Source organism: Prinia subflava, chromosome 5 (genome assembly GCF_021018805.1).
Source record: "Prinia subflava isolate CZ2003 ecotype Zambia chromosome 5, Cam_Psub_1.2, whole genome shotgun sequence".
In the NCBI taxonomy this organism is placed as follows: Eukaryota; Metazoa; Chordata; class Aves; order Passeriformes; family Cisticolidae; genus Prinia; species Prinia subflava.
In genome coordinates this window covers 38,528,944-38,555,046 of record NC_086251.1, presented here as the reverse complement: position 1 = coordinate 38,555,046, position 26,103 = coordinate 38,528,944, and the positions used below count along the sequence as shown (strand labels likewise).

Sequence of the window (26,103 nt, the reverse complement as noted above, 5' to 3'; positions counted from 1 at the left end):
CCTGCGCCTGCCCCGCTGCCTCCTGCAAACTCACAGCGGCCGGCGAGCACTTCTGTCTGCAGGAGCAGCGCTCCATCACTCCAGAGAGAGCCTGGCAGCTATAATGGGCTTCAAAACAATTAGCACAACATACCTTATAGATTCATTGATTCCCATCTTGGGTACATTAGTAAGACAAATCCTCCCTGTAAGTTGGAGTGGGAATTCTGCCTGCATATGGGCTTCAGCACTGTTTTCTTCACTATTTTGTTTTCATGTCTATAGCCTGTTACTAAAACGTGGATGAGTGCAGTATTTTTAAATATTGTCATTATTCTTATAACCACCCAGCCAAAGTTACAGTGCTGAGGTGTTTGCCCTTTCCATCCTGCTAGCCATTTCATCTGACTTTTTAACTTCATGCTAAAGTTCAGGGTTTGTAGAACCAACAGTACACTATAAATGGTACCAAAACTGATACTTTCTGCTATATGTTTGTGTTACTATGCTCCTGCTATATTTCAAACAGATAATTCATTGAATGCCCATTCTTCCTCTTACAGCAGAGTAGATTATATTTAAGTCAAGATTAATGGATAGATTCTGATGTTAAAATCCAGTCTCTGAGTCTGTCGTTCCCTAGAGGCATATAGTGCATTAGTTTAAGCCAATGTGCTGCTTATCATAGATACTCTGACACTGTCTTAAATGACAGTTTACTGTACTTTGTAGCTGCTTACTCTGGTAATAAAATCACTATATTGTGTTCTTGATAATTACAATATTAAATAGAAACTTAATTGGATTACTCCACATTTAGATACAGATAGTTCTTAAGTAATTGTCCACTGTAAAATTTCTGATACTCATTTTTTCTCTCATGCAGTGTGTTCTGTTTAACTCTAAGCTTAATATGTAGTTCGGTCACCTTAGATGAAAAAAGTGCTGAAAAGACATCTGCAGTGGGATTTTTTGGTACAAAGGAGTATCTTTTATCATACAGGTTTTCGCTTGAACCTTTGTTGGTTTTTTAATAAGATGTTCCTGTTTGCCAAAGTCCTTAAAAAAAAAACAACTTCTGGGTTTTACAGAGTTGAAGAATTTGATACATAGTCTTAACTGAGATTTTTTTCCCTTAATTTTGAAAAGTCTGAGCATAACTTTTGTCATTTCTGCTGCCTAAACAGATGAACATAATAAGAATTAATTCAGTAAATAACTTTTTTATATTATCTTGAAAAGAGCCCCAACCTTTTATATAATCAGTTTTTTTGTAGTTTATATTCTAAAGAATATACTGATATTAAAATTTATTTTAAGTTCAGTTCGCTTGCACTTTAATTCCACATATCTTTATAAGCCTTCTGTAAAGGACCTTGGTGCAGAGTGGTTACATTTTTCATTTCATAATTGAGTGTTTTAAGTGGTTAAGCGTAGTCCAAATTTTATCCAATTCCAGCTTGTGTTAATGGTGCTCCACTCACACTGCCTTAGCACCTGTTATGGATTTTGAGTCATCTGGCAGCCCGTGGGACTTAGATAAAGAAGGACCAGGTGTCCTGCCTGTCTCTTAATTGAGACGCAATGTAAACAATATAGACTTGGCAATATGGTTATAGAAATGGATTAAAGCCCAGCTTTGTCTGCACTGATGAATCACAGCTTTTTCTTCTTAGAAGATGTTATAAACCACTGATGAATTTAGCAAGCTGTAAGATTTTGTGGAACAACATAAAAGTAAACAATGCATCAAGGATTTTCCTAGAGAGACAGTTTTGCAGAATGTTAAATGTGTTCACTTTTTAAATGAACATGTAAGCATCAGTTAGAATTTCCTGCAGTTATTTAGTGATTTTGAAACTGCCCACACTGTAAAAATAAAATTTCTTACATAAATTCAGATAAAGTCAATGCCTTTCAATATGTAGTGTGTTGGTAAACACAGGCAGAAAACAGTACCATTTACTTGGAAACACTCAATGACTGGAACTTTATCTAGCCTACACTTACATTGCAAGAATTTTAACCATTTAACCATGGCGTAGATATAAAGTAAATTATATCCTTTAACTGTAAGATATGTAATCTTAAATAAAAAACCTCCTCCAAATGGCAAAAGTGCCTGATAATACTTAATTTATCACAGATTTATTTAAAAGTTTAGTAGTATAAAAACTTAAAAGTAATTTTCATTCTTTTTATTTAAAGAATGATGCAACTGTGTTTTGGAAACAAATTGTAATATCTGGAATGATGGAATTAGTTTGTATAAATGTATCTATTATATATTCCCTTATTTTCTTCATGAAGAAGAAAATTGCCTCAGAAATTGCCTCAAAAAGCCCTTTTTAGTTATAGCTTGAGTTGAATAAGAATGTTATTAAGTATGTTAGATAATACATTTTAGGCTTGCTTAAATTCTACAGTCTTGGTCTGTTACTTGTTTTTCATATATATTCTCATTTTATTAGTGAGATCTCTACATTAATTAGTAGATTGTAACATATACATTACTTATTAAAATTACTGATTTTGGATAGTTAATAGAGCCCCTTCTGCAGTTTTAAAATATTTTCACCAAGTGCAACATACAGGTTTACTTTTGAAATACATTTCACATTTCTCTGAGGTTTATGTTCTATTTTTATGAGTAAGAAAATATATTGTTAGATTTTACTGCAGAGGAGCTGTCATGAAAAAGTGGTTCAGTATGAAAAAATCACCTTAAAAGATTATAAAATTTTTAATTCTTTCACCTGCTTAGTAGTGCCAAGCATAATAATTTTTTTCTTCTCTTTCACCTAAATAACCTGCATGAAATATGAGGAGAATTAACTGAATTCTGCCATATGAATCATTGGTGTTGTGGCTTGGTTGTATGTGCAGAAGCTTCTCTCATTTACAGCATAGCTGTGTAAACAGATGCACCTAGCTAAATATTTATTTGCCATTTTCAATATTGACAGTATTTAAGAAACACAAAAGAACCCAGACTGACTTTGAGATATCAAGGTGACTTGAATAAACAGAAGATGCAGCTGGAAGAGAAAAACCCTCTTTATTTGTATACTGTGCAAACGAGATGTGGAAATGACTGAAATGCAATAAATAGGGAACACCATGATACCACTTCTACAGAGTCACTTTTCAGAATACAAGAGAACTTTAACTATCCCTCTCAGTTGATACTGATCACCCACCTACATACAAAATGCTGCTACTTGCAGGGCTTCCAGCACTGGATCAATAGCAACCCAACTTGCATCCTTAACTCTAAGAGCCAACAAAGACTACAAATTGCTGTGACTCAGTATGAGTTCAGCTGGTTTGACAACCACTGCACAGTCTCTTCTTTTAGAGTGAGATTTCCCAGAAAAAAAATTCCATTTCTGTGATGTGTGTGGGTTTTGTCTCATCTTCCCGTAGAAGACAAATTCTGCTGGGACTAACTTTTCCTTTCAGCTTAAAACCTTGATCCTAACCTGTACTGGTTATCTTTATAGGGGAAGGCCATTCTCCTTTCACACTTTGATCTAAAGAATAGAAATTTACTAGGAAAAATGTGCCAAATAAAACCAATTATTTTATCCTTTTAAATACCTCAAACTATCAATTAATTCTGTGGGGTTTGCACACCTTTTCAGAACAGAGAGCAAAAAACTTATAGTCTTCTACAAAAATAAGCTCTTCACTGTGCTCCACTGTTTCTTTTTTTACTTTTTCCCTAATATCCTGGGAGCATTTTTGTATGTTAACAATACTACAGATTTGGGGTTTTTTCCTATAAAAATGATGCGTGCTTCTAAATTTGCTGAAGGGGAAAATGTAGTAAACAAGAGAGTTCCTTATTATATGGCTTTTATTAAAATACTGTTAATCTCTTTTATGTAAATTGTGTATATGTGCAATTAAAAACCTCTTAGAATTGCCCATTGATCCCACAGGAAAGTATCTCTGGGTGTAGGATTTTCATTTTCCAGTTGAGGATGGAGCAGTAGCTCAGTTTCTGCTTGTCTTAAATTATTTCCAAATGCCTGCCTAACAAAGTCATACTCTCCACAATCGTATCAATATATATTGACTTCTTAGATGATTTTGCTAACAGTTGGAGCTGCCAGGGATGCAGCTGTACATGTATTTCTGAGAGGAGTTTGTAATTTAACCTGAAAAAAATCCATCTTGCTATTTAGAAATGCATGTTCTAGCTTTTTTTTTTCTAAAAGGTATTTCAAGGCAATCATAAACCCTGTCTTTTTTCCCAGCTCTGGAACCAAAGCATCTACATACCAATATACAGTTATATCATGGTATAATACACATGTATACTGCACATATATGCAAATATATGTGAGGAGCATGAGGAGAGATGATTTCTGAATAAAGCTTTCATGAAAGTGATTTACTTTGACACTGCTGAAATTGTTCTTTGTTTCATAAAATAAGTTTTCTTCTTAATCACAGGAAATATATGTGCTCATCTATATAGTCTAATCGTTATGGTGCTTTCTTGGGAGAGCAGAGTCCCTGGATTCCAGTCTGTGCTTGGGAAGCATTTGTATCAAATGGTCTTTGGAGCAGACAGCAGAATTTCTTCTCAAGTCCATTTGAGACTCTAACACTTCGTTATTCTGGTAATAGATAGATTACACACTTGTGAAGTGCTATATCCTTAAATAAAGTCTTGGAAATCTTATTCAATGTTTAAACTATTTTTTTCTTCATTTTTTCGACCCTCAGGTTAAGGTCATTTTAGGATTGGTGTTCCGTCAATGACTGTAGCGGTAATCGTGCATCCTCTCCTTAACTAAAAAAAAAATGATTGATTTATTATAATGCATTTTAGTCAGTAAAACTGAGAAGTGTGAAGAAGAATGGAAAGAAAATGTATAGTCAGAATAACACAGTAAATTGTAAAAAATAATAATCATAGGAAAGGGAGAGTTTGTTCAGGGGGATTGTTTGTGGACACTTGTGGAGAGCTGATGCTGCACATGAGTCACGTAGAAGAAAGTACAAAAGAGCCTTTCCAAAAATCAAGATTAGTGAGAGTAACTGCATTAACTGACTGGAGGTGAGTGCTTTTGGTAAAATGGATGGAATAGGTATGGACTATAAAATGCAAATTTGTAGCCTGCATTTGCACTAGGGAGTGGCAGACTGATGGTAATATCTGAGAGAATGCGCCATTAAGTAGTACATCCAGAAAGTGGATTCTGCAGTGCACTGAGTAGATTATAAAAGGATTAAAAATGCATTTATTCAGGCCAGAGAAAAGGATATGGCAGTAACTGAGATGTGAGGTAAGAGCCTAGGTAATTTGTTCAGATAGATGGCTAGAAAAAGTTTTAGATTGGATTCTGCATAAAGAGTTCTGCAAGATGTAGATGTATTTTGCCATAGGAATCTAAAGCTTGGAAGTGACACAATCAACAGAGGTGGAGAGCTATTAGGTGAAGACATGAAATTATATTTTTCAGAAAGATTGAGCATAAGTTGGTGATCTGACAGCCAGGCTTTCAGTGCTTGTTCCCAAGTGCAAATCAACAGGTCTATTAATGGAAAGTACAGTATTTTCAAATAATAGATCTTTTCAGATAATTATTAATAGAAATAATTACAGATTTAGAGAGTAAGTAAAAGGGATCATAATGTATATTAAATATTAGCTGGAGTGACTACAACCTGAGTGACCTATAAAGATATGATTCTTCATTTTTTTCTAGTAGTGATTTTGTTTTTCAGAACAGGTTCTTCTGAAAAAGTATAATGAAGTAATTAGATTTTTTGTTATGCTTTTTGCAATTATGCATCTGCAAGTTTTTAGCTGACACATTTGGGCAAGTGCCTGCATAATTAATGTATATCATACATTTTTATTCATTCTGTTTTGTTCCAGTTAGCACCTTCTTCAGAAGCAAAAAGCACACAATACTGTTGTTTAAGTGTTTTGTCACTCTCTGTGCCAGTCTTTCTCCATTGGTTTGTCTGTGCATCCTTCCCATTCCATCTTAATTGCTGATGCCAGTGGCAACATCCACTCGAAGTAAGAATACAGCTTGCCTTGCCCTATTATTACTAGCCATTGAGTCTGTATGTGCCACTCAATCTGTAAGTGCTAATAAGTCTTTCCTAGAGAGCAGTGTTTTAAAGGAATAAATGTCTAGCCTATTAGAAGTAATGTAGAAATCAGCTACCATGAGTTTATGGTCGCTCTAGTGGACAGTTGCATTCAAATACAGTGTAGAACTAGATTATCTCAGCCACAAAAGCATATAGAATTGGTGTTTCAAAATTACTAGGATGTTCTCAAAATATAAATGAATAGAAGATAAAAAGTATCCCATCTATGTAGTCTCTAATACAGAAACAGAGTTCTTCTGAGGAGAGTGTGTAATTTCTTAGTGCAGAGTAGAGCGAGCTTTAGACTTGGTGTTTGCCTCAGACTTTGTTGTTTTTAAGGTGGGTTATGTTTTTAACAAGCTGCAGATGGTTTTGTGGATTGTTAGGATGAGCAGCAACCCAGCTAGCTGAATTACTTTTCTCTGAGTGTGCATTTGAATTAGACTTCTAGAACTGATATAAGCATATCCTCTTCACTGTGTAACAAAAACATTATTATCGTCCTCAGTCAGCATCTATCTCAAGACTTCTGTATTTGGTTAGGAGATTGTACCAAGACTAGAGAAAAAGAATGTACTTGTCATGTTCAAAGCAGTAACTTTCCTTCATTTTGCCTTATTTGTGTATAAGCTTTGGATATAATAGGATAAACTAAAAGGTTTCCTTTAGAGACCTCTGAATGTAGAGCATTTTAAAAGCAAGTAGGTGTCTCTACCCTACTTTTTCATGAAACATTTTACCCATTCAGGCAGACTTTTAAAAACAGCTTGTTTTGATAGCAGCCTGTTCTCCTGTGGGCCTTCAGCCTTTGCTTCCTGGCAGCACCTTTGGTGCGAAAAGAGAGTGATCAATTGGGAGACTATCAGTGCCAGCATGCATAGAGTGATAAGTTAACACACCACTGGGAATTTCTAGGGCCCACCAAGATACTTCACTTCTAATGTGCTAACAAGCTCATTTTTCTACCTCTTGCCTCTTCAGTTATTTTTTTTTTCTCAGAAGAGCTTAGAAGTTGAGTGCATCAGGCATAATGAAAAGCTCTGTAGGAGGGAGAAGCAATAACCCCATTTTTCCCTTTTCAGCCAAATAGAAAATTAGTTTCTGGTAATACACAAAGGCCAGTATTTTTTGTGCAAGGGGCACTGCTGTGAATCAAAGGACTCTATTAACTGCAGAAAATTCAGCAGCTGTGAATCTCCCCCAATGAAAAAAAGTGCTTTTCAACAAGTTGTGAGATACGTAGTATTATTTAGACTTCAACCATCAGTTTCATCCTCTACCACTTATACATAGCCTCTTAAAAACTGTGCTATATTACTGTCCTCTGTTCAGGCACAATACTGTGTTTATCCCCCAACCTAAGAATCATTACAATGGGAGATTTTTATATTTTCTCTTGTTCCAGTGCTTCTATTATAGCTTCCCCAAACTGAGGCTTCTGCTGTGGTTCAGCTGTCTCTCGATTCAGAAAGAATTCAGAGCACAGATTTTGGAGGGAAAACTGTTTCCCAGTTTCACTATGTAACAAAGTTATGGCCTAAGGAAATATGATAGAAATAGTTTTATTCTCTAAAACTCATTTCTAGATAATATATTCTCTATATTTTTTCATATTTAGATTGACTGTAAAATCTACAGTAAATATTGTACAGAAAAAATGACAGAATAATTGAGTAGAAAAAGTTCTGTAATTGTAGAAGTGTAGTTTTGTAAGATAATATGAAGATGTTTGTTTCAAACTTCCATTGGGTGTTGGGAATTTTATTGCTTATCATAACTGAAAATAGTATCATTATTTATTTTAAATGTTATCACTAGTAATTAAAAATGCTTATCACATTTAATACAGTTTTTATGTTTGGATTGCTAAAAAATTATGTGCAATGTGAGTATTATCTCCATTTCACAGGTGGTGAAATTGAGTCAGAAAGATAGTTTCCTTGCTGTCCCTGATTCCTCCAAAAAACACCTGAAATCAGATGCCAGAATTTTAAAGAAACCTATTTTGAGTGCATTCCTCCACAGCATGCTGATTTGTTTGGGGTATTTTTGTCTAAAACAGAACTATGTAAGGAGAAAATCACCTCACTATCTGCAAATAAAATACAGAAAAAAAAAAAAAGTGGCCACAAGTATAAATGTCAGGGAAAGTTTCTGATCGTTCTCTGTTTGTGTAACATAACTGGAGCAGGTTTCCCTCCTCCAACATACTGAGTCCAGCTGGAGGACTCTGAAAGTTGTGTGAGAAAAGGTTAACTGATTTCTCAGTTCAGCAACTATACAACATGAAGTCAGCATGGTAGTTTTTCTTGATAATTGTATGTTGCTGCCTGCTGCTCTGCATTTTGACAGCCATTTCCATAGTTGCTTTCATGAACAGCAGAAATATTCTCTCTTTTTCTCGCTCTCTCTGTGCTAACAGCACAATCGGGCCTGCTGGAACAAGAAGCCTGGAGAGGGTTCTTCAAAAACAACAACACTTCAAGACACCAGTCTCTTGTCAGTAATATTGGAGGGGGAGAACACAGGAAAAAAGAAGTACAGTATTTTACTGTCAGTGCCCTGCCAACACCCTGTTAACCAGTATTTAAAGGTCCTGTGGATTCTTTACAGATATTATTGTTTGTTTTAATGACATAATTGGCAAGGTGTTTTTCATAGTACTGAAATTTCACTATATTTGTCTTAAATGTGTGTGTGTTTCAAGATTGTGAAAGCAGTTTACTATGGAAAAGTGCAAAGTCATTTGTTTAGTTAATGCTAAGGTATGTTTCATGCTACACCTCCTAAAAACGGAAATGTTTTTGTATTTAATTGTGACCGGAATATAGGCAAATTAGTTACTTAAGAGAGTACTTAAGTTGTTGCTGTTTGTAAACAATTTCAGAAAGTTCTACATCAGACATGAAAAGAATACAGTTGAACCATAAGGTTTACATTATGTTTATCTTACACTTAATATTATGTCAATGCATCAGACAATATCACAGTCATATAAGGAATTTAAATTAAGCGCGTACAGTCACTGAAATACATGATACGTATTTAACAAAAACAAGAATTCTGATTTACTAGACACTGATATTTAGCAGTTACAGTACGTGATATAAATTCATCCTTAATTCTTGGCTAACTCAGTTATGAGGAGAGAGCACGATACCTGCAAACAATTGTTCAACATCATCTAGAGCCTACAACATTTGAAGATTTTGCTGCTCAGGTTTTCTGTCCAGCACCTTACCAACATTTGCCCTCAGAGACAGGTAAGAAGTAACAAATAGTTCTTATAAAATCTTACTTGAAATGCAGTATCTTTACTTATAAAGACTAAAAATTTAGACCTTTGCACGTCATGAAGAGTTATTAATTGGAAAGAACGTACAGGCTTCAGAACATGGGCAAAGTTGACTTTAAATCTTCATTCTGTTTTCTGGCATCATGAATCAATGCCTGGCATTAAGATTTGGGAAGATGCTTTATTATAGCAACCAGACCCTGGATTTTTACAGCAAATTTTATCACAATCCCCTATATAAAGTCTGCTTAGAAATGTTGGTACTGTCATCTAGGCTAGTTCAGGTAGAAATACTTTTAAGTGCGCCTTCTTCATAAGAAAGTTTCAAGGCTCGCTGTGTGTTTAGAGTGTAAAGTTTTAAACTGAAAATCTGAGCCTCACAGTCTTAATTTTGTTCCCAGGTTATTAGTCACAAAGATGGTTTTAAGGTAATTTTTACTTTCCAGTAAAATACCTGTTTTATAAGAGGATACTGCATTTTTTGTTACTAATAAGAAAATCGGTAAAAGAAAATGAGTAACTCAAGGCCTTCCTGTTCTGACATTTCTTGAACTCCTTATGATTATTTCATTATTTTATTTCCCCTCTTTTTAGATCATTAAATATCAGTTCTGTTTATCTGAAGGTAAGACAAAGTGTCCAAAAAAACCCTTTGTTCCTCTTACTTTTACTAGAGCACTAAGCTTGTAACCAAATTGTATGCAAACTTTCCTTGTTGCCCTTGTTCACACTAAAAAGAATTTCACACTGATTGAGAAATGACCACTATATCTTCTAAAAGTTTTAGTCTTTTACTAACCTCAGGTCTGCATGAAGCACTAACACTGGTTCTGGGATTAAGGTAACTAATGATAGAGACAGTTGTTGAATGAGTAACACTTTATTGTGTTGACCTTTGTTTCTCAGCATGAATAAGTAGTACTGGATGGCAGTGGTGTGTTTTGTACCCTGTACTGTCTTTCATTGATGTTGTAAGACATTCTACAGTGATAACTTAGGAGAGCTGGAGAAGAAGAATGTGTAACACTTGAAATCCCCTGTTCAGAAAAACCTTTTTTAATGGTAATCAAAGTGCTTCCATGGAAATACTGTAAATCTAAATGAAATAAATTTTGTAAGAATAGTTTGGCAAGTTGTTATCTGAAAATTTGTTTCTCAGTTCCAAAATATATGCAGAAATCAATTCTGAATTATACAAGAATTATGGTAAGACTACAGAAATAATGACTGAGAGATGTTAAAATGTTGAGGCTCCTTTACTTTAAAATACAAACTATAACTAGAAATAAGGTGCAGTTTCAAAGTATAATAAGTGGTATAATTATGCTACTGGAAGTAGTTGAGACTAAAGGTAAACAAAATTAAAAGTAAGTAATTTAATTAAAGCCGTATAAAAATTAGTAACAATTTAAAGTATGAAAACATTTGAATAGGAAAAATCTGTAACTAGAAACGCTAAAAACAAACAAACATTAAAAACAGTAACCAGGGATACCAGTCTTTGCCACATTTCCTGTCAAGGGACCTAGTGAATATTCAGCACCAGACACTTTTGTATGGCTAGTATATAGTCTATATTCTAGTGCACTTGTTGAAGTTCTGCCTGTTCCTTTTCAGAGGTCTCATTCCAAGCCAAGTCATTCTGCCCTCTTCCTCTAATTCATTCTTTCAGGATGAAGCAAGGCTGCTTTTCTGTTCTACAGAGTAGCACTGCTCTACAGTGGCAATTTCTCTATTCTTTTAAAATTGGTATTCTCTAGCATGATCTGAAATGAGGTTATGATTTTTTTAGGAACTTGATTTTAACTTAACTTTTCTATCAAAGGTAATAATTTTCTGTAGGAATCTCATTAATAGGAGCTTGTGATGTGTTTCTCATCTGCACACATGCATGTGTGTGTCAGCATACCACGAAATACAGTGTCCTTTCCTGGGAGCCACATTCTTCTGGATCTTGCATTGTGCAGTGGAAGTGACCAAGACATCAGTGTCAGCAGCAGCCAGCAGCTTCCTAGGACATCCTAGGACAGTGTGACCCAGCATCAGAGTCAATCAACCCACAGCTGCCTGACTCTGAGCTTGCATTTCAGCCAGGGCAAGCTGGGGATGCTCTGGCAGTCCTGCTTGCAGCCTGATCCCTGTTCCATCCAGGGCTCCTGGAACTCTCATACTCAGCTCCCACAGAGTGCCTGGAGTAGCACCAACCCATCTGCCTCCAAGCAGACTCTAGAGGCCACAAATTCTAAAGCCTGAGGCGGGTATAAAATAACGTTGCAGTCACCTGCCAGAAGGTCTACCCCAGGGCTTGGGGTTAGCCTGTAAGCCACTGCTTTCCCGTTCTAGCAGAGGCAGACCTGTGAACTGTGTTGCTGCAGATGACCCAAATTTCTGATGGACTGTGGTCCCAAGGAAGAGTTCACCAGCAGTGTTATTGAAAAAATAGATACCCCTAAATTTCCAGGGCCCCTGCAACACATGACTTTCTTAAAAGAGGTACAGAGCACTAAACTGTACCAGGATTACACACAGGAGTGGTGCTGGAGTCCTGCTTGGGAATCTGCATGCATTCATCACCCTCAAGATAACTCAGACAAAACCTTGCAAGCTCCTAGTCAGATGTGTCCATGTTATCTGAAAATTTCTAACCAGCTTCTAAGATTACATCACATTTTTAAAATACTAAATATTTCATTTCTTTATGGGGCTTCTTTTAATAAAAAATTACTGACCAGAAGGGACTAAGAAAAAGAAATCCACATTTTAGATATTATAGACTTAATTTTTTTATTGCATCATGATCTCCATGACTACAACTTCTGAATATGTTTAGTTTTCTAAAATACTCTGTACATTTTTTCATCTAAGAAAGTTCTTAAAAATTAGTAGGCTGCTACATCCCATCACCAGGTGTTACCATTTTGTTGTTGTGATCCTATTGGCTGTTTTTTCATTTGAGCTATGAGAATCAGAGGAAATAGAGAACACGCCATTCAGTAACAAACTGTATTTTCTTAGACAGACTTATTGTATCAAAGGCTCAGACATCAGCAAAAGCTGTTTCCTTTTTATTGTGACTGCTCTTCAGTGTAATGTGACTATGGCAGCTGCTGTTTTATCTAGAAGCTTAGTTTGCCCTGTCAAAATATCTGACAGTTCCACCTTCCCATGTGTAGGAACCTGACTTGTGTAGTGAATGTGTACATTTAAAGAAATTGAGATTTACCTGTACTTAATCACAGAATGCAATTCAGTTGCCTCTGTGTTTTTTACCTTGTGCTGTTTCTGTTAAATTGAGTAACTGCAAATACTCTGCTAAATAGAGTAACTCGTCCTATGCAGATATTGAGTGAACCAGATCTCTGTGACACCAGAATAGGTTGAGGGATCTGTCAATGATAAGCTCAATTATATTGAAGGGCATATTGACCTCATGATGCTAAGATTCTGATCTTTAAAATGCACTCATGTCTGGGGTTCTTTTTTTCTGTCTTCTTTTGTTCCCTTTCTTCCTACTAAGACAAATACCTTATTACAGTAAATTTCTAAAGAGGCCCCTCTACATTCATCTTAGTATATTCCTTGTGACAAAAGCATCAGGGGTTTTGGTCCCAACAATCATTCCTGTATTTTCAAGCCTGCATTCAGAACAGTTCTGCTGCCCCACTCCTGAAGTAAGTGGGGTTGCCACTGTACAGTCAGGGAAGCAGGGGAATGTAGAGGTAATGATGCTTCAGCCTTACACAATTAAAAATCGAGTTCAACAGCTTGTATTTTCTTCTGCTGCTTCTTTGGTGTGAAATGTTTAAACTAATAATCTTTTGGCCCTGTACCACCCCTTCACAGATGAGAATGATGGTGCTTTAGTCACTGTAGAAGGGCCTGAGTCACACTTGGTAGTGGTGGTTTGTGATTGGAAGTGAAGGTGAAATATGGGAGTGAGGGGTCTGTGTCTGACAGGGCTGGAAGAATTTCTCATTATCCTTTCTCCAGTCCAAATTTAGGACTCTTTTTTTTTTATTCCAAATCAGAGCAAAACCTCAAAACTTGGTGACATTTTCCAAAGAATTCATATTGGAGTGGCTGAAGCTGAAACGTTACACATTTCTGAACTATTGTCCTAAAGTCAACCACTTGGGTGAAGGTACACTCAGCACTTTGAGATGGTAAATTCAGTGTGGACTGCTAGAAACCCAAACAGAACAACTTTCTACATTTATTGAAACAGGTCTGCTGAAAAAAATAGTATGATTATTCAATTAAAAAGCATCCCATGCATACATACAAGGGGACAAAATTAAATTTTAATCCTGATGTTTCCTAGTTTTTTTTTCATTTTTGACTTTTTTTTCTTGTGACATTTGCCTTGTATAATTACTTCCATTTTTGTTTTAAAGTATAGGACAAAACAGAATTGCTATAACACTGATTAACAGCCCCAGGATGTTCATAAGCAAACTGCAACCTCTAGAACCACCACTTCCTGCAGACTGAGATAGGACAGTAGTTTGTAGGAATGGTAAGCTCTCTTAGCTCTGCCTCACTCTCCACTAGACAAAAGACTGGGAATTTTGCCAGTAGGTTTCACTGTTATTTGGCAGAGAGAAATAGGCTTACCTAACACACATGATTTCAGCTAGGTTCTGAAGATCATTCTTCACTGGACATGGACTTGGCTGCTGTTTCAACATAATCTTTTTTTGCTGTGTTCTTCCTCATTCTTCTTAGTTCTTCTCTTCTACCCAGTTCCAGTCTCCCAGGTCTTTAGACCATCTCTTCTCACCTTTTTGCCTTGCTTTGCAGCTGCTTTTGCAGTCTTTCTACATCTGCTTCTCACTTCGTTTCCTGTACTTCACAAAATTAGTGAGAGACTTAATTGACTTGATTCTAGCAAGGCTGCTGAGCATGACAGATAACTTGGCCAGATATGGGCTGAAATCTGTAAGAGTGGTGAAGGGCACAAGCTGTACGAAAAGGATTTCCCTCTTCCCTGAAGGTCAGGTGGGACATGCTGAGGTATCTCAGAAGACCATCAAAATTTACCAACATCGCAAATTATATTTTCCCCTGTGGTCATCCACAGAGACAACACTCAGGGCAGTGTTGTTCCAGACAACAAGGCATGGTAAAGCCAGAAGAACTGAGAGTAGTCCTAGCATGCAGCATCCTTTCGGGCTTCTCCTTGGTGAATTTTTCACCTCTGAAAGTCAGAACTGATACACGAGATTAGTCATGGCAGTGCGTATGTTATGATACCTCCAGATTCCTCCATCTCACCTTACTTCTAAATTAGGCTGTGGCTAGGATTCTATTTTAGATTGAAATAGGTGATTTCTGAGTCAAATAACCCACGTACTATCATTAGAAGATTCCAGGTTTTTTCAAATGGAATGTGAAAATGTCGCATTTCAACTTTGTTGACCCACCTCCTTGTTCAGAAGCAATTGAAATGACTTTGCATTATGGCCCCAAAATACCATAGCTGATCAGGCTATGATATTTGTCACTTGTCAAATCTAAGAGGAGAAAAATATGGATCACTTCCTGAAGTTTTCTGGCTCTTAAAAATCCAAAGACATCTATTTTGTTTATTTTACAGAATTTTCTGGCTTCACATCATTTCTCTATAAAGCTTTCATATATAACCCTTTTTATATATTTTGGATAACTAAATATTTTGTTGTGGTGGTTTAAGAATGATGTTTTCCAATTCATTGTTCCCACTGAAACCACTCCAAACCATATGCTGTTTGATCACACCCCCTCCCCTCGGCAGGCTGTAGAGGAGAACTGGAGACATTAAAGGCACGGGTTGAGATAACAACAATTTACTGGAAACAGCAATAAGATAAGGAAATGAACAGCAGCAACAAGAACATCAATGCTAATGACAGAAGGTACAAGAAAGAGGCAAACAATTCACACAGACACAGAGGCAAACAATTCACATGGACACATCCCTAACAATGGCCAACTGTTCCTTCTGCCATGCTACACGGATCTGGAAGTGAGTCCTTCCACCATCCCTGAAAAATGACACAAAGTTGTATAGAGTAGCCTATATGTCCTGGCCATGCCACCTTCTGGGCACTGCAAAAATCAACCCTGTCCTGGCCAGAACCAGGACACTTTCCACCGCTTCTTCTGTACTATCTCCATTATGCCCAGATCTTACACCTTCCAACTGTATACTTATATCTTCATATATACATAAACATGAATATAATTTTCATAGTCAATGACCATCCCTCCAAGCTGTCTGTTGACTTCTTTTAGTCGATGACTGTGGGTTCAGTCCATCCTAGATATCTTCCAGGGCAGGAGGGCTGGTGTGCTGTCAAGTGGTTGCAAGCTGTACCAGGAGCTCATAATTGGAGCAATTCATACTCATTGTCCACAGTACTTCTGGCATACATTGGCAATGCCATTCAGCAACCGCTTTTATACAATTCAACATTACAGACTGTTCTAACCCAAAAATCAAATTCCCTGGAGGTATACACTGTGTTTCCCTGTCCCACGTGCACCCAGGTCCTTGAGGAGAAACAATCCTATAAATGGGTTTGCCTTTGCTTGAGGCAGGATTAATCCAAACTGTCTTCCCTAACACATTTCTCATATGCTCCACAGGGACTTCGTATCCTTCTGCCGTGCATTGAGGTTTTGGTTGGGCAGGGTGAGCAAGGTAGATCCTCTAGTGTTAACTAACTAAGGGGCCTGCGCTAAATGCAGACCTCAGTGTTGAAGGTCTCACTACCCTTTGCTTTCAGTGTGGTTTTTCACAGTCCACTGTGCTGTTCCATTTTGCCAGAGGCTGGTGCAGGATAGGGAATATGATGCACCCACTCATTATCATGCTGGCCCAGGTGTCTATGAGGATATTTTTGAAATGAGTCCCGTTGTCCAGCTCTGTTCTTTTGGGGGTGCTGTGTCACCACATGAGCTGCTTTTCAAGGATGGTCTTCTGGGCAGTGATGTGAGGGACAGGGTGCATCTCCAGCCATCCAGTGGTTGTCTCCACCATTGTCAGCACACAGCGCCTGCCTAGGCAGATTTGTGGGAGTGTGATGTAATCGATCTGCCAGGCCTCCTCACGTTTATATTCCAGCCTTCATCCCCCACACCAAAGAGGCTTTACCCATTTAACCTGACTGATTGCAGTGCACGTTTCACAGTTATGGCTAACGTGGGATATAGTGCTCGCTCCTCAGTCACAAGCCCATGTGGATGTTGCATCTCTTCCCTGGTGACCTGAGGTGTTGTGGGCCCACCAAGTCAGAAGTAATTCACCCTTATATTCCAGTCCAGATCCACCTGAGACACTTCAATCTTGGCAGCCCAACCCACTTGTCCGTTGTTGGAATGTTCTTCAGTGGCCCAACTCCAACCCCCTCATATAATCAGCTACCAGAAAATGAAAAAGGTTACTCTCTTCACTGATGGTTCCTAGCATTTTTTAGGAATACATCAAAAATGGAAGGATGATGTGCGGAGTGCCTCACAGCAAGTTGCAGAAGCTGTTAGGGACAAGGTGGATCAAGTCAGGGTGCAGAGCTGAAAGCCATCCAGCTGGCTTCAGGTGTCACTGAATGAGAGGAATGACCAGCACTCTCCCTCGGCACTGACTCATGCATGGTGGCAAATGCTCTGTGTGGGTGGCTACAACAATTTTAAAAGAGTGATTGACAGTGCAGAAGGAAACCATCTGGGCTACTGAACTGTTGCAAGACATCACTGCCAGGGTAGAGAAGTTGACTGTAGAAGTACGTCATGTAGATGCTCACACATCTTCTGTATTGCTCCTCTCTGGAGCTGCCACAGCATTCTCCTTTATCAGGGTTTTGTGCATCAACTGCTAAACTATTAGAGCAGAGAATTTCCCCAGAAACTGGCCTGTTCTCTCCCACATTTTGTACTACTCATGACCATCCACCCTCAGGGCAGATCTCTGAATGACTTCCCTAGAAATTCCTGCCCTGACTCTAAATATGGTGTAAACTGCGCTGAGGAGACATGGCAGATTTAGCAACAAGAGTATACTTTCCTTAACATCCAGTAGGAATGGAAAATTTTCAAAAGCTTTTTTAAGAGGTCTGAAGGAGGAAAAAGGGGTGAAAAGCTGGGAAAAATCAACTCCCCCGTTTCCCCCCACAGACTGGATGCGATTATTAATGACTCCCAGAGCTAGTGCTTGAGTGATAGGAGAGAAACACTGAATACACATCCCAAATGACCTTCATTGCCCTTTATCTTACCATGTCATAAGCTGGTACTCCATAGTACAACAACAAAGCAATCCAAATCCCCCTCTCTGCTCTAAAAAAGAGCACCATTATAAGCACATTGTGGATATACAATAGCATGTACATGGTTAGGTACCACACCCACATGAGCAGACCAAGCAACATTGCGACCAGTGGGTCTGAACCTAATACAAAACATCAAATCAGATTAGATCAAACTTGTTCTCAAGTCACTCTGGGCAGTTCTGTTGTTATCTCAACCCTCCGTGCCTCCCATTGGGCACCAGAGAAGGCTTGTTTTAGGAATGGTATTCTCCAATTCCATGTTCCCACTGAAACCCTGTGCTCCTGCAAACCATGTGCTGCTCCATCACTCCCCTTCCCCTCAGCAAGCTGGAGAGGAGAAGTGGAGGCATAAAACGTAAAGCTCAAGAGATAGGAACAATTTTTACTGGAAACAGCAATGGGATGAGTAAACATACAGTAACAACAGTGCTAATGCAGAGGGTACAAGAAAAAGGCAAACAATTTGATGTAGGAGGTGAACCCCCCCACAGTAATACCCGAACACTCCTTCCACCACATGACACTGACCGTGAAGTGAGCCCTTCCCCAGAGAATGACACAGATGGTATAGAATAACCTCCAGCTCCTAGCCATACCCCGTCCTGGCTGCTGCAGAAATTACCCCATCCTGGCCAGAACCAGGACAATTGTGGAGAGAGATAAAGATAATAGCATTTTACACTGAAAATCTTAAAACTCTGAAGGGGAATCAAAACGTGCAAAATTTTTATGTACTATATTTAATATCCACATGTGTGTATGAGTGTATCTATGTATATATATCCTTAGCTAAAATTCAAAGAAATTTAGTTACTAATTAATCTGTTAATTTCTGTCAGACTTTAAACATATTTTAAGTGCTGTTATTCTTCACTCTTCTGATGTGGTATGTTCAGATGTGAAAATCACTTTACATGACTTCTGTTCTTCAATAGCTCTAAGTTTCTTTTAAAAAATGTGGTTAAGTGTGAATTTGTGCTTCTGTCCACAGAAATAAACAAAATTTTAAGCTACAATTGGAATAATATTTTAATTAAAATAATGTGGCAGACTGAGTTTTTCTATATCCAACAACCCATTATAAAATTTCACACTAGGGTTTAACCCTTCAATGCAGACTAACTGGCTTAAAACTAGCTGCTTTTGCTTCTTTACATGATTTCAAGAGTCTCATGTTAAGACTTGCTATAATTTTAATGTGTTCAGTACTGTGAAACAGCTGGAGAGCAGAAGCCATATATCGAGTTGCCATTTGTTTTTCCTTCTCAGTTTTGTGTATGTGTGTGAGTATTTAGCTGTTTTCACCAGTGTTAAGCAAGCATTTCAGACAGTGTTTAGGATGTATCTCATTTGCTATTAATAAGGTTGTTGGATCTGGATAATGTTATAGAATTCTTTTCTTTCTCTCTCCCTTCCTTTTTTTTCTTGTAATGCTTAGTTGGTAAGTATGACGCCGTATTTCAGAGCTGTTGCTTCATTGCACATAACTAACTCATCACTCTCTTTAACCTGTAGCATGAGCAGCAATTGCATAATGAAATTCGAAATTCCGTTTTCTGTGCTCATCTGTTAATACCCTTCAATCTCTGCGGTTCGTGTCTCATGTCTCACACCTGTTATCTTTTATCTTCTCTCCTCCCCTTTTCCTCACTTCTTTCCACTCCTCCTTCCTCATCACTTCTTCATTCTCAACAAAGAAAGAAATGCTGTGATATTTCTTCTCCTTCCAAAACCTCCACTAGAAAGCATTGGCCACATCAAGGTAAAGGGCAAAGGCTTGAAACGGAAGGTCTTTCACGCTAGCTGTGAATGGTATGCTGTGCAAAACAACAACGGTTATTTTCTATTCTCTAATTTCCACCATTTGAAATGCTTTAATTTCTTGTAAAATCAGAACAAGATAGAATTTCAGAAAATGCGAATGCATGTTTCCCTGCCTACCTTTTTTTATAAGGCACAGTGAGTCAGGCATTATCATGCTTTTCCAGATTGTTTGGCAGTGAAGTACCTAGTTCATGAACAAAATTACTGTCACCAGCTGGGGAACAAATAACAGCCCTTTCTCTCCCCTGTCACTCGGATGGGTCATGTCAGTTTGAAGATAGAAAGTACTGTGCTATTGCTCTGGAGCAGGCAGGTGAAGGACCAGGCAAGAACAGCCAGGTTGCTAAATACCACAGATTTATGACAATCTTTTAAATTTGCTCCTAGACTTCTTACTTTATGACCTCATTTGATTTTAGAGGAATCTTTTAAAATAAATCATGACCAGTTTTGAATAATTTTTGCACCTTTTTTATGTGAAATGTATACTGAGGCAGAGAGGCCTTCAGTTCTGATTATTGCATTATTTTTTTTAAGAATTACCAGTAATAGCATGGTGTGGAAGAAATAGCGAGTGATTTCTGGCTTACTGCAGTCTGCAGGGGTTTCCCCATTGACACCTGCAGGACCAGGCTTCTGTCTGTAAATTATATGGGCTAGAAGCCTTCAGAGGCAACTGAGGTAGTTGAGTTCAATCACACTGTCAGTCTCTGTGAATGGCTAATGAAAATGCAGTTTAGTTTTGTGGATGGGAGTTCATAGTATTAATTTTCTGTAGCATGGGAAGGAGAATGTGATTTTGATTTCATATTTTCTCCTTTTCCTTTTGTGCCTGTATGGAAGAAGCATTGGAGACAGGCCATTTGTAGGAAAGAGCCTTGTCCCTTGCAGTGAGGACTCTGGGGCCACTGGAGTGTAGCTCTGGGCACTGGGCTAATGAATTACATATTGTCTCAAATTCATCTTGTTCCTTTTACAAAGAAACATTAACATATAGTGCATCCAGTTAGTACAATCTGTTCAAGCTTCTGCCTTGTGGGCCCTGTAGGAATTGGTCTTCTGAAGCACCAACTAAAGTTGGTATGGGAGAAGATGCTTTGCTCTCTCAGTTGGCCCCCAATTCACTCCACCTCTTCAGCAGCATTCCTAGAGCTCCCTTCATGTGCAATGAGCTGTTAACCTTCATGTTCTCATTAAAGACTGATTCTTCTGGGTTGTGGTTTGACTAATGATTCCCCATCCCTGCAAGGGAACTGGAGTTGTTTGTTTTCCTGGTTAGCTGGAGAACGTTGCCCACTTCAGTGCTGCCTCAATTGCCCAGAGCGAGGGGGTTCTGCAGTCCCATAGCTCAGTGGTTTCTGGAATCATCTTTTCTGTAGGGGTGGATTTGTGGCAGCTGCTAATTCCATGAGCAATACCATCACCCACAGCTGGTAAAGGGCTAGGAGATGCTGTGGCAGTGACAGCAGCACTGAAATTCCTGTCTGCCCCCTGCTAAGAGATCCCGTGCCGCAAGTGCAGAAGGCGGCCCTGACCCGTCTGGTTCTTGCTGTCCTCTGCAGGCTTCTGCCCAGAGACTCAGCCGGGAGAAGCTCCAGCAGCAGCAACAGCACAGGTGGATGGAACAGACTTAGCCTCTCCAATGTCTCCTCGGACTAGCAAGAGCCGCATGTCCATGAAGCTGCGCCGCTCCTCTGGCTCAGCCAACAAGTCCTGAGCGGCGAGATGCTGCAGCTTTCCAGCGAAGAGCATCGGCCACCCTTCCCGCAGCGACTCACCGCCTTGGGGTTTACTGCTCACACCCCCATGCAAGGATAATGTCTCGTGTGCACGCCCATGCCCTGCATACTCCTTTTCTGTATGTTTATTTTAAACAGTGACACTGGAATTCTGTTTTAATATTTTAACTTTGGTTTTTTTATCAAACTCCAGTCTGCCTTTTTTTTTCCTTTGTAGTGCAGTCTGTACCCTGCACCTTTTGCCTACTTGGATGATTATGGATGATTAACTTTGGGTTTTAACTCTGGTTGATCTTGAGTCAACATGGAGTTGGAGACTGCAGTTGGATTACACTATATTTATTGTGCTCCATTGCAATTTTCTCTGTAACAAAGAAAGAAATATGTACAATTTGAAAATGAATGTACAATTTTAAATTTAAGTTGCATTTGTAAAGTCTTTGTCAGATGTCACACTGTTACTGCACAAGACGTGTACAGATTATTTATGTTGAGAATAAAATAGTTCAATGGCCTTTCAAGCATTACAGAATCCAAATGAAACAATTCGTTCATAGCACCCTTTCATCATAAAGGGATGTATCATTTCATAATTCTGCAGATAATCTATGCCAGAAAAAAAAATCACTGTGCTGAAATTCTACTTACGCTTGGCTTCCAAATATTTTTATAATGTTTGCTTTTCCAAGTAGTGTCAATAGTAAATGCCACTGAGTTTCATGAGTTTTAGCCGTTATCATTAGGCTGCTCCATCTAGATGTATATTCTTTTCTCTTACATTAAAAAAAAAATTAGACACCTTCCTGATAGAAATTCATTGCTGTGATGATGGCTACTAGGGAAGAAAAGGGAACATGCTCCGGGAGCCTGGCCTGAAATGCTAATAATTCCAACCTTCTGAGTGCAGATTAGTACACGAGTTCCACCCACTAAAAGGTATTTTCCTACAGAAAATTAAATGCTCACATTTTGAGTCTAGTAAACAACAAAATGCTGTTAACAAAATGTAGCATGGCATCAGTACTAACTGCATGTGTAAATATATCATATGGGCAACAATAAAAAAATTATGTATTGTCATTCATGTAGTATCTACAAATTTGTAATGGTTGAAAAGAAGACATGCTATTTAATAATCCAATAAAATTATTCTTACCACCTTTTGTATATTTGTCATTCACCTCACTGATTAGATTATTAGTCCAATTTATAGCAGAATTGTGTATTACATGCACATGGAGCCGTTAAATGCAATGCACAGCTCAGTTTTCCTTTGTATTAAAAAGTACACACACGTTCTCAAGAATGCCCAACTGAAAACTTTTCCCTATATGTAGTAAATACATTGCATGTAGCTGTGCAGGTGATACAAAGCAGAGGCTGTTCCCTCTGGCAGGCTGGTTGTTCAAGTGCTAATTGTAGGAGCAGACAATAATCATCACGTTTGCGTGGTCTGGAGCCTTCATCTTTGACTACACAAGGAGAGAAATAGGAACCACGATTTAAAAAAAAAAAAAATTAGTGACTTTCTCCACGGGCAAACTCATTTAATTGCATAAACAGGCATTTTTACCTAAGTCTCTGTTGCCAACAAACGACAGAAAAATGCACAACTTAAAATACCATGCTTTATTTTTGGCATATTAGTGAGCTGCAAGTTTAGCCTCCTTTGTCGGAAAGCAAATCTTGGCTACATTAGATTATATTGTATTAATTAATTCATCCAGGTTGTGGAAGTAAAATGACAAAGCCCATGAAGCACATTTAACATAAAGCACTTATCACTTTCTGGCAGCCTTTGGGCAAGATACACATTTTGTTGTGTGTAGCGAAATATAAAACTACAGAAATAATTGCTTCAGAGGATGCTAATCAAGAGATTGAAATATTTTGCATGCTCATGTCAGAGACTTTGTTAGAACAAAGGCTACGACTGGGCTCAGTTTGGTTCTTCAGAAGTCACCAGCTGACCCACTTTGCCCTGCTGAATTCAAGAAAAGCATGAGCTTTCTTTTAAATCCTTTATTGAATTTTCTTGCCCTTATTTTTAGCCTCATCTGCTATCACATTTAGAAACAAGCACTCATGGAAAAAATAAATAAGTAAATAAATAAACAAATACTGGCTGAGGTGTCAGTAAAGCTGGTAAAATCAACAGCATTTCAAAGCATTTGGCCAGAGCACTGTCAAAGCGGGGAATACACGCCGCGGGTTGCTTTGCTAAAGGCAGGTGTCGTTAGGGAGAAGGCAGGTAACCTGTCCCCTGCCCTTTGGCAGTGTCTGAAGACTGCTTCATGTCCTCATTTCAGCTGTTCACAAGGCTCGGAGGGGCTCACATCAAAAGCGCAGCTCACAGGGGAGAGGGCTCGGAGGCTGCCCGACAGGCGAGCGGCTCGCAGGGCGCTCTCCGCGGTGCGGGGCTGGCTCCGCACGCTGCCGCCCGGGTGACACCGAGCTGGCCCTGCGGCCGCTGCCCGTGCCCCCGCCGAGCCGCGGAGGAGCCGAGCGGCTGCCAAGGCGCGTGTTTTGCCTACACACAGAGACACAGAGTAAGCAGGAGATGCGTACTTAGCTATAGAAGACCAACACCTCGTATTGCAATTAAGCAAATAGCACGAATAATTTCCCATACGTTTTGCTAGCTATTATATGACTTGACACTGACTTAGTATGAACATTTACCTTCTCAGCTATCTTAGTACAGCGTCTACAGCAAACAAATCACCACGAATGTTGAAGCTCGGGGGCTAAGGCTATTAAAACAAGGTCACTAAACCAGGCTCCTTTTCTCACGAAAAATAATTCCTCTCTTCGATAACCTATATACAGCCGTACTTCTCTCCGTCGCTACGGAAGATGTACTGGCGGTGGGCCGCCACCCGACGACTCGGCACTGCCCGCCTCCCTGTAGATGCTGGCGGGGCTTCTCGCCTGTTGCCGCCGGCCCAGGGCCGTGCCGGCCTCCGCCCCCCGTCCTCCGGCGGCCCCGGTGGCCGGGGAGCTGCGCGGTGCTCCCTGCGCTGCGGGGCTCGGCGTGAGCGCTGCCGGCAGCGCGGCCCGTGGGCTGAGCGCCGCTACCCACCGGCCGGGAGTCACCGCCGGCTCCTCCGACGTCGTAGCCGTGAGAGCCGCGACTTTCCATAGGAATTACAGCGTGGCCAGGGCTCGCTCGGCCAGCCCGGGCTCTCGGAGCAGTCCCACCGGGGCGGCCGCGGGCCTAGCAGCCGGGCCTGACGGGCACCTGGAGCAGCAGGACCTGCCTGCTCTCGGGCGGGTGGCACTTGCTGGCGTGCCGCGCCAGCCCGGGCGCGCTGAAGAAGGTGGCGGGGCAGTGCTTGCAGGGGAAGCCCTGCCGCTCGCCGCCCGCCGCGCCGCTCTCGGGGACCCCGGCGGGCGGCGGCGGCAGCAGCAGCTCCTCCCGCACGGCGTGCCACAGCCGGTGCTTGTCCCTGATGTCCGCCGAGGGAAAGCGGGCGCCGCAGAGGTGGCAGGCGAAGGTGAGGGGCCCGCGCTCCGGCGGGCCGAAGGCGGCGGGCCGCGCTGCCCCGTGGGTGCCCAGGTGCTTGCGGAGGTAAGCCTGCCGCCGGAACCGCTTTTGGCAGCAGGGGCAGGCGAACGCCTCCCCGCCGGGGCCGCCGCCCGGACCGGGAGCGCCGCCGTGAGCCGGGCCGGGGCTGGAGCCGGGGGCGGCCGGGGCGCCGCCGGCGCTGTCCGCGCCGCCGCGGTGCTGACGGGCCGGCGGCGGCGGCTGGGGCGCGGCGGGGCCGCGGGGCCGCCGCTCGGGGCTGTTCTCCTTGCCCGGCGGGGCTGAGGCGGCGCCTTCGGCGCTGGGGCCGGGACGCGGCTTGTGCCAGCGGCGGTGCGAGGCCAGGTTGGCGGGACAACTGAAGATCTTGTGGCACTCGGGGCAGCGGTACTCGACGCGCACGATGCGGGAGCAGCGGTGCTGGGCCAGCGCCAGCGGGTCCGCGTACTGCTCCTTGCACAGCTGGCAGATGAACTCGCCCAGCGGCGTGCGCCCCGCCGGCGGCCCCGGCCGGCCCTCGGGCCCCTCCTCTTTGATGCGCAGCCCCAGCACGGGCGAGGTGGTCACCTCGTCGGCGAAGCTCAGCTTCCGCGTGGCCTTGCCCTTCTTGGCCGGCGCCTTGGCCCGGGACGGCCGCTTCAGCGCGGGCACCGACGGCAGCGGCGGGGCGGGCAGCGGCGTGCGCGGCTGCAGCAGCAGCTTCTCGGCGGGCGGGAAGGAGGCGGCCAGGGGGAAGGACTCGGCGGAGGCGGGGGAGCTGAGGCACCGCTCGAAGAGGGCCGCCCGCGGCCCCGCCGCGCTGCACGGCCCCGTCGCCCCCCAGGCGGCCGGAGCCTCCGGCGGGGTGAGCCCGGGGCCGCCGCAGCCGCCTGCGGGGGGCCACGTCGCGGGGCAAGCGGCGACGGCTCCCTCCTCCTCACACTTCTCCTCCGCTCCCTGTCTGGCGGCGGGGCTGTCCCCACCGGCGGGCGGCGGGGGCGGCGGCGGGGTGGGCGGAGGGTCCCGGTCCGGGTCTCGCTCCCGCGGGCGCGCCCGGTAGGAGCCGCCGGGTCTCCGGCTGCGCTTGACGAGGAAACCGCGCGGCATCGCGGGGCGGGGCGGGACGGCGAGAGCGCGGCACCGCCAGCCCGCCCGGCCTTTATACCCCCGGCGCCCGCTCCCGCCCGGGCGTCATCCTCCCTCCGGCGGCGGTGGCCAATGAGGAGTTGGGGCCGGGCTGGCGGCGGGGGGCGGCGGCCGGAGCGGGCCGGGGCTGCCGCCGCCGGGGCGGGCGCCCTCGGGCCCCGGGGACGGGCGGGGTGTCCCGGGGAGCGT

General features: G+C 41.7%; 2 protein-coding genes across 10 annotated transcripts in view; one reads left to right on the top strand and one right to left on the bottom strand.

The window, feature by feature from the left end:
• RALGAPA1 (Ral GTPase activating protein catalytic subunit alpha 1) overlaps positions 1-22,421 on the top strand; it is a 132,307-nt gene extending 109,886 nt beyond the window's left edge. For 7 of the 9 annotated variants that reach the window (XM_063398918.1, XM_063398917.1, XM_063398916.1 and 4 more), the window contains 2 exons: positions 9,238-9,362; positions 21,087-22,421. In XM_063398918.1, coding sequence (XP_063254988.1) covers positions 9,238-9,362; positions 21,087-21,241 — 280 coding nt within the window. In that variant the 3' untranslated portion in view covers positions 21,242-22,421. Of the gene's footprint in view, positions 1-9,237; positions 9,363-9,988; positions 10,020-19,397; positions 19,513-21,086 lie in introns of all 9 variants that reach the window. The other 2 variants (XM_063398913.1, XM_063398920.1) reach the window with 2 other exon arrangements.
• Positions 22,422-24,368: 1,947 nt separating this feature from the next.
• Positions 24,369-26,009, bottom strand: INSM2 (INSM transcriptional repressor 2). Its single transcript, XM_063398922.1, has one exon. The coding sequence runs from the start codon at positions 25,873-25,875 to the stop codon at positions 24,481-24,483; it is 1,395 nt and encodes a 464-aa protein (XP_063254992.1). The 5' UTR covers positions 25,876-26,009; the 3' UTR covers positions 24,369-24,480.
• Positions 26,010-26,103: the final 94 nt, after the last annotated feature.

Coding starts and splice junctions, on each gene's coding strand:
- INSM2 (XM_063398922.1), bottom strand. CDS start 25,875: ATGCCGCGCGGTTTCCTCGTCAAGCGCAGCCGGAGACCCGGCGGCTCC.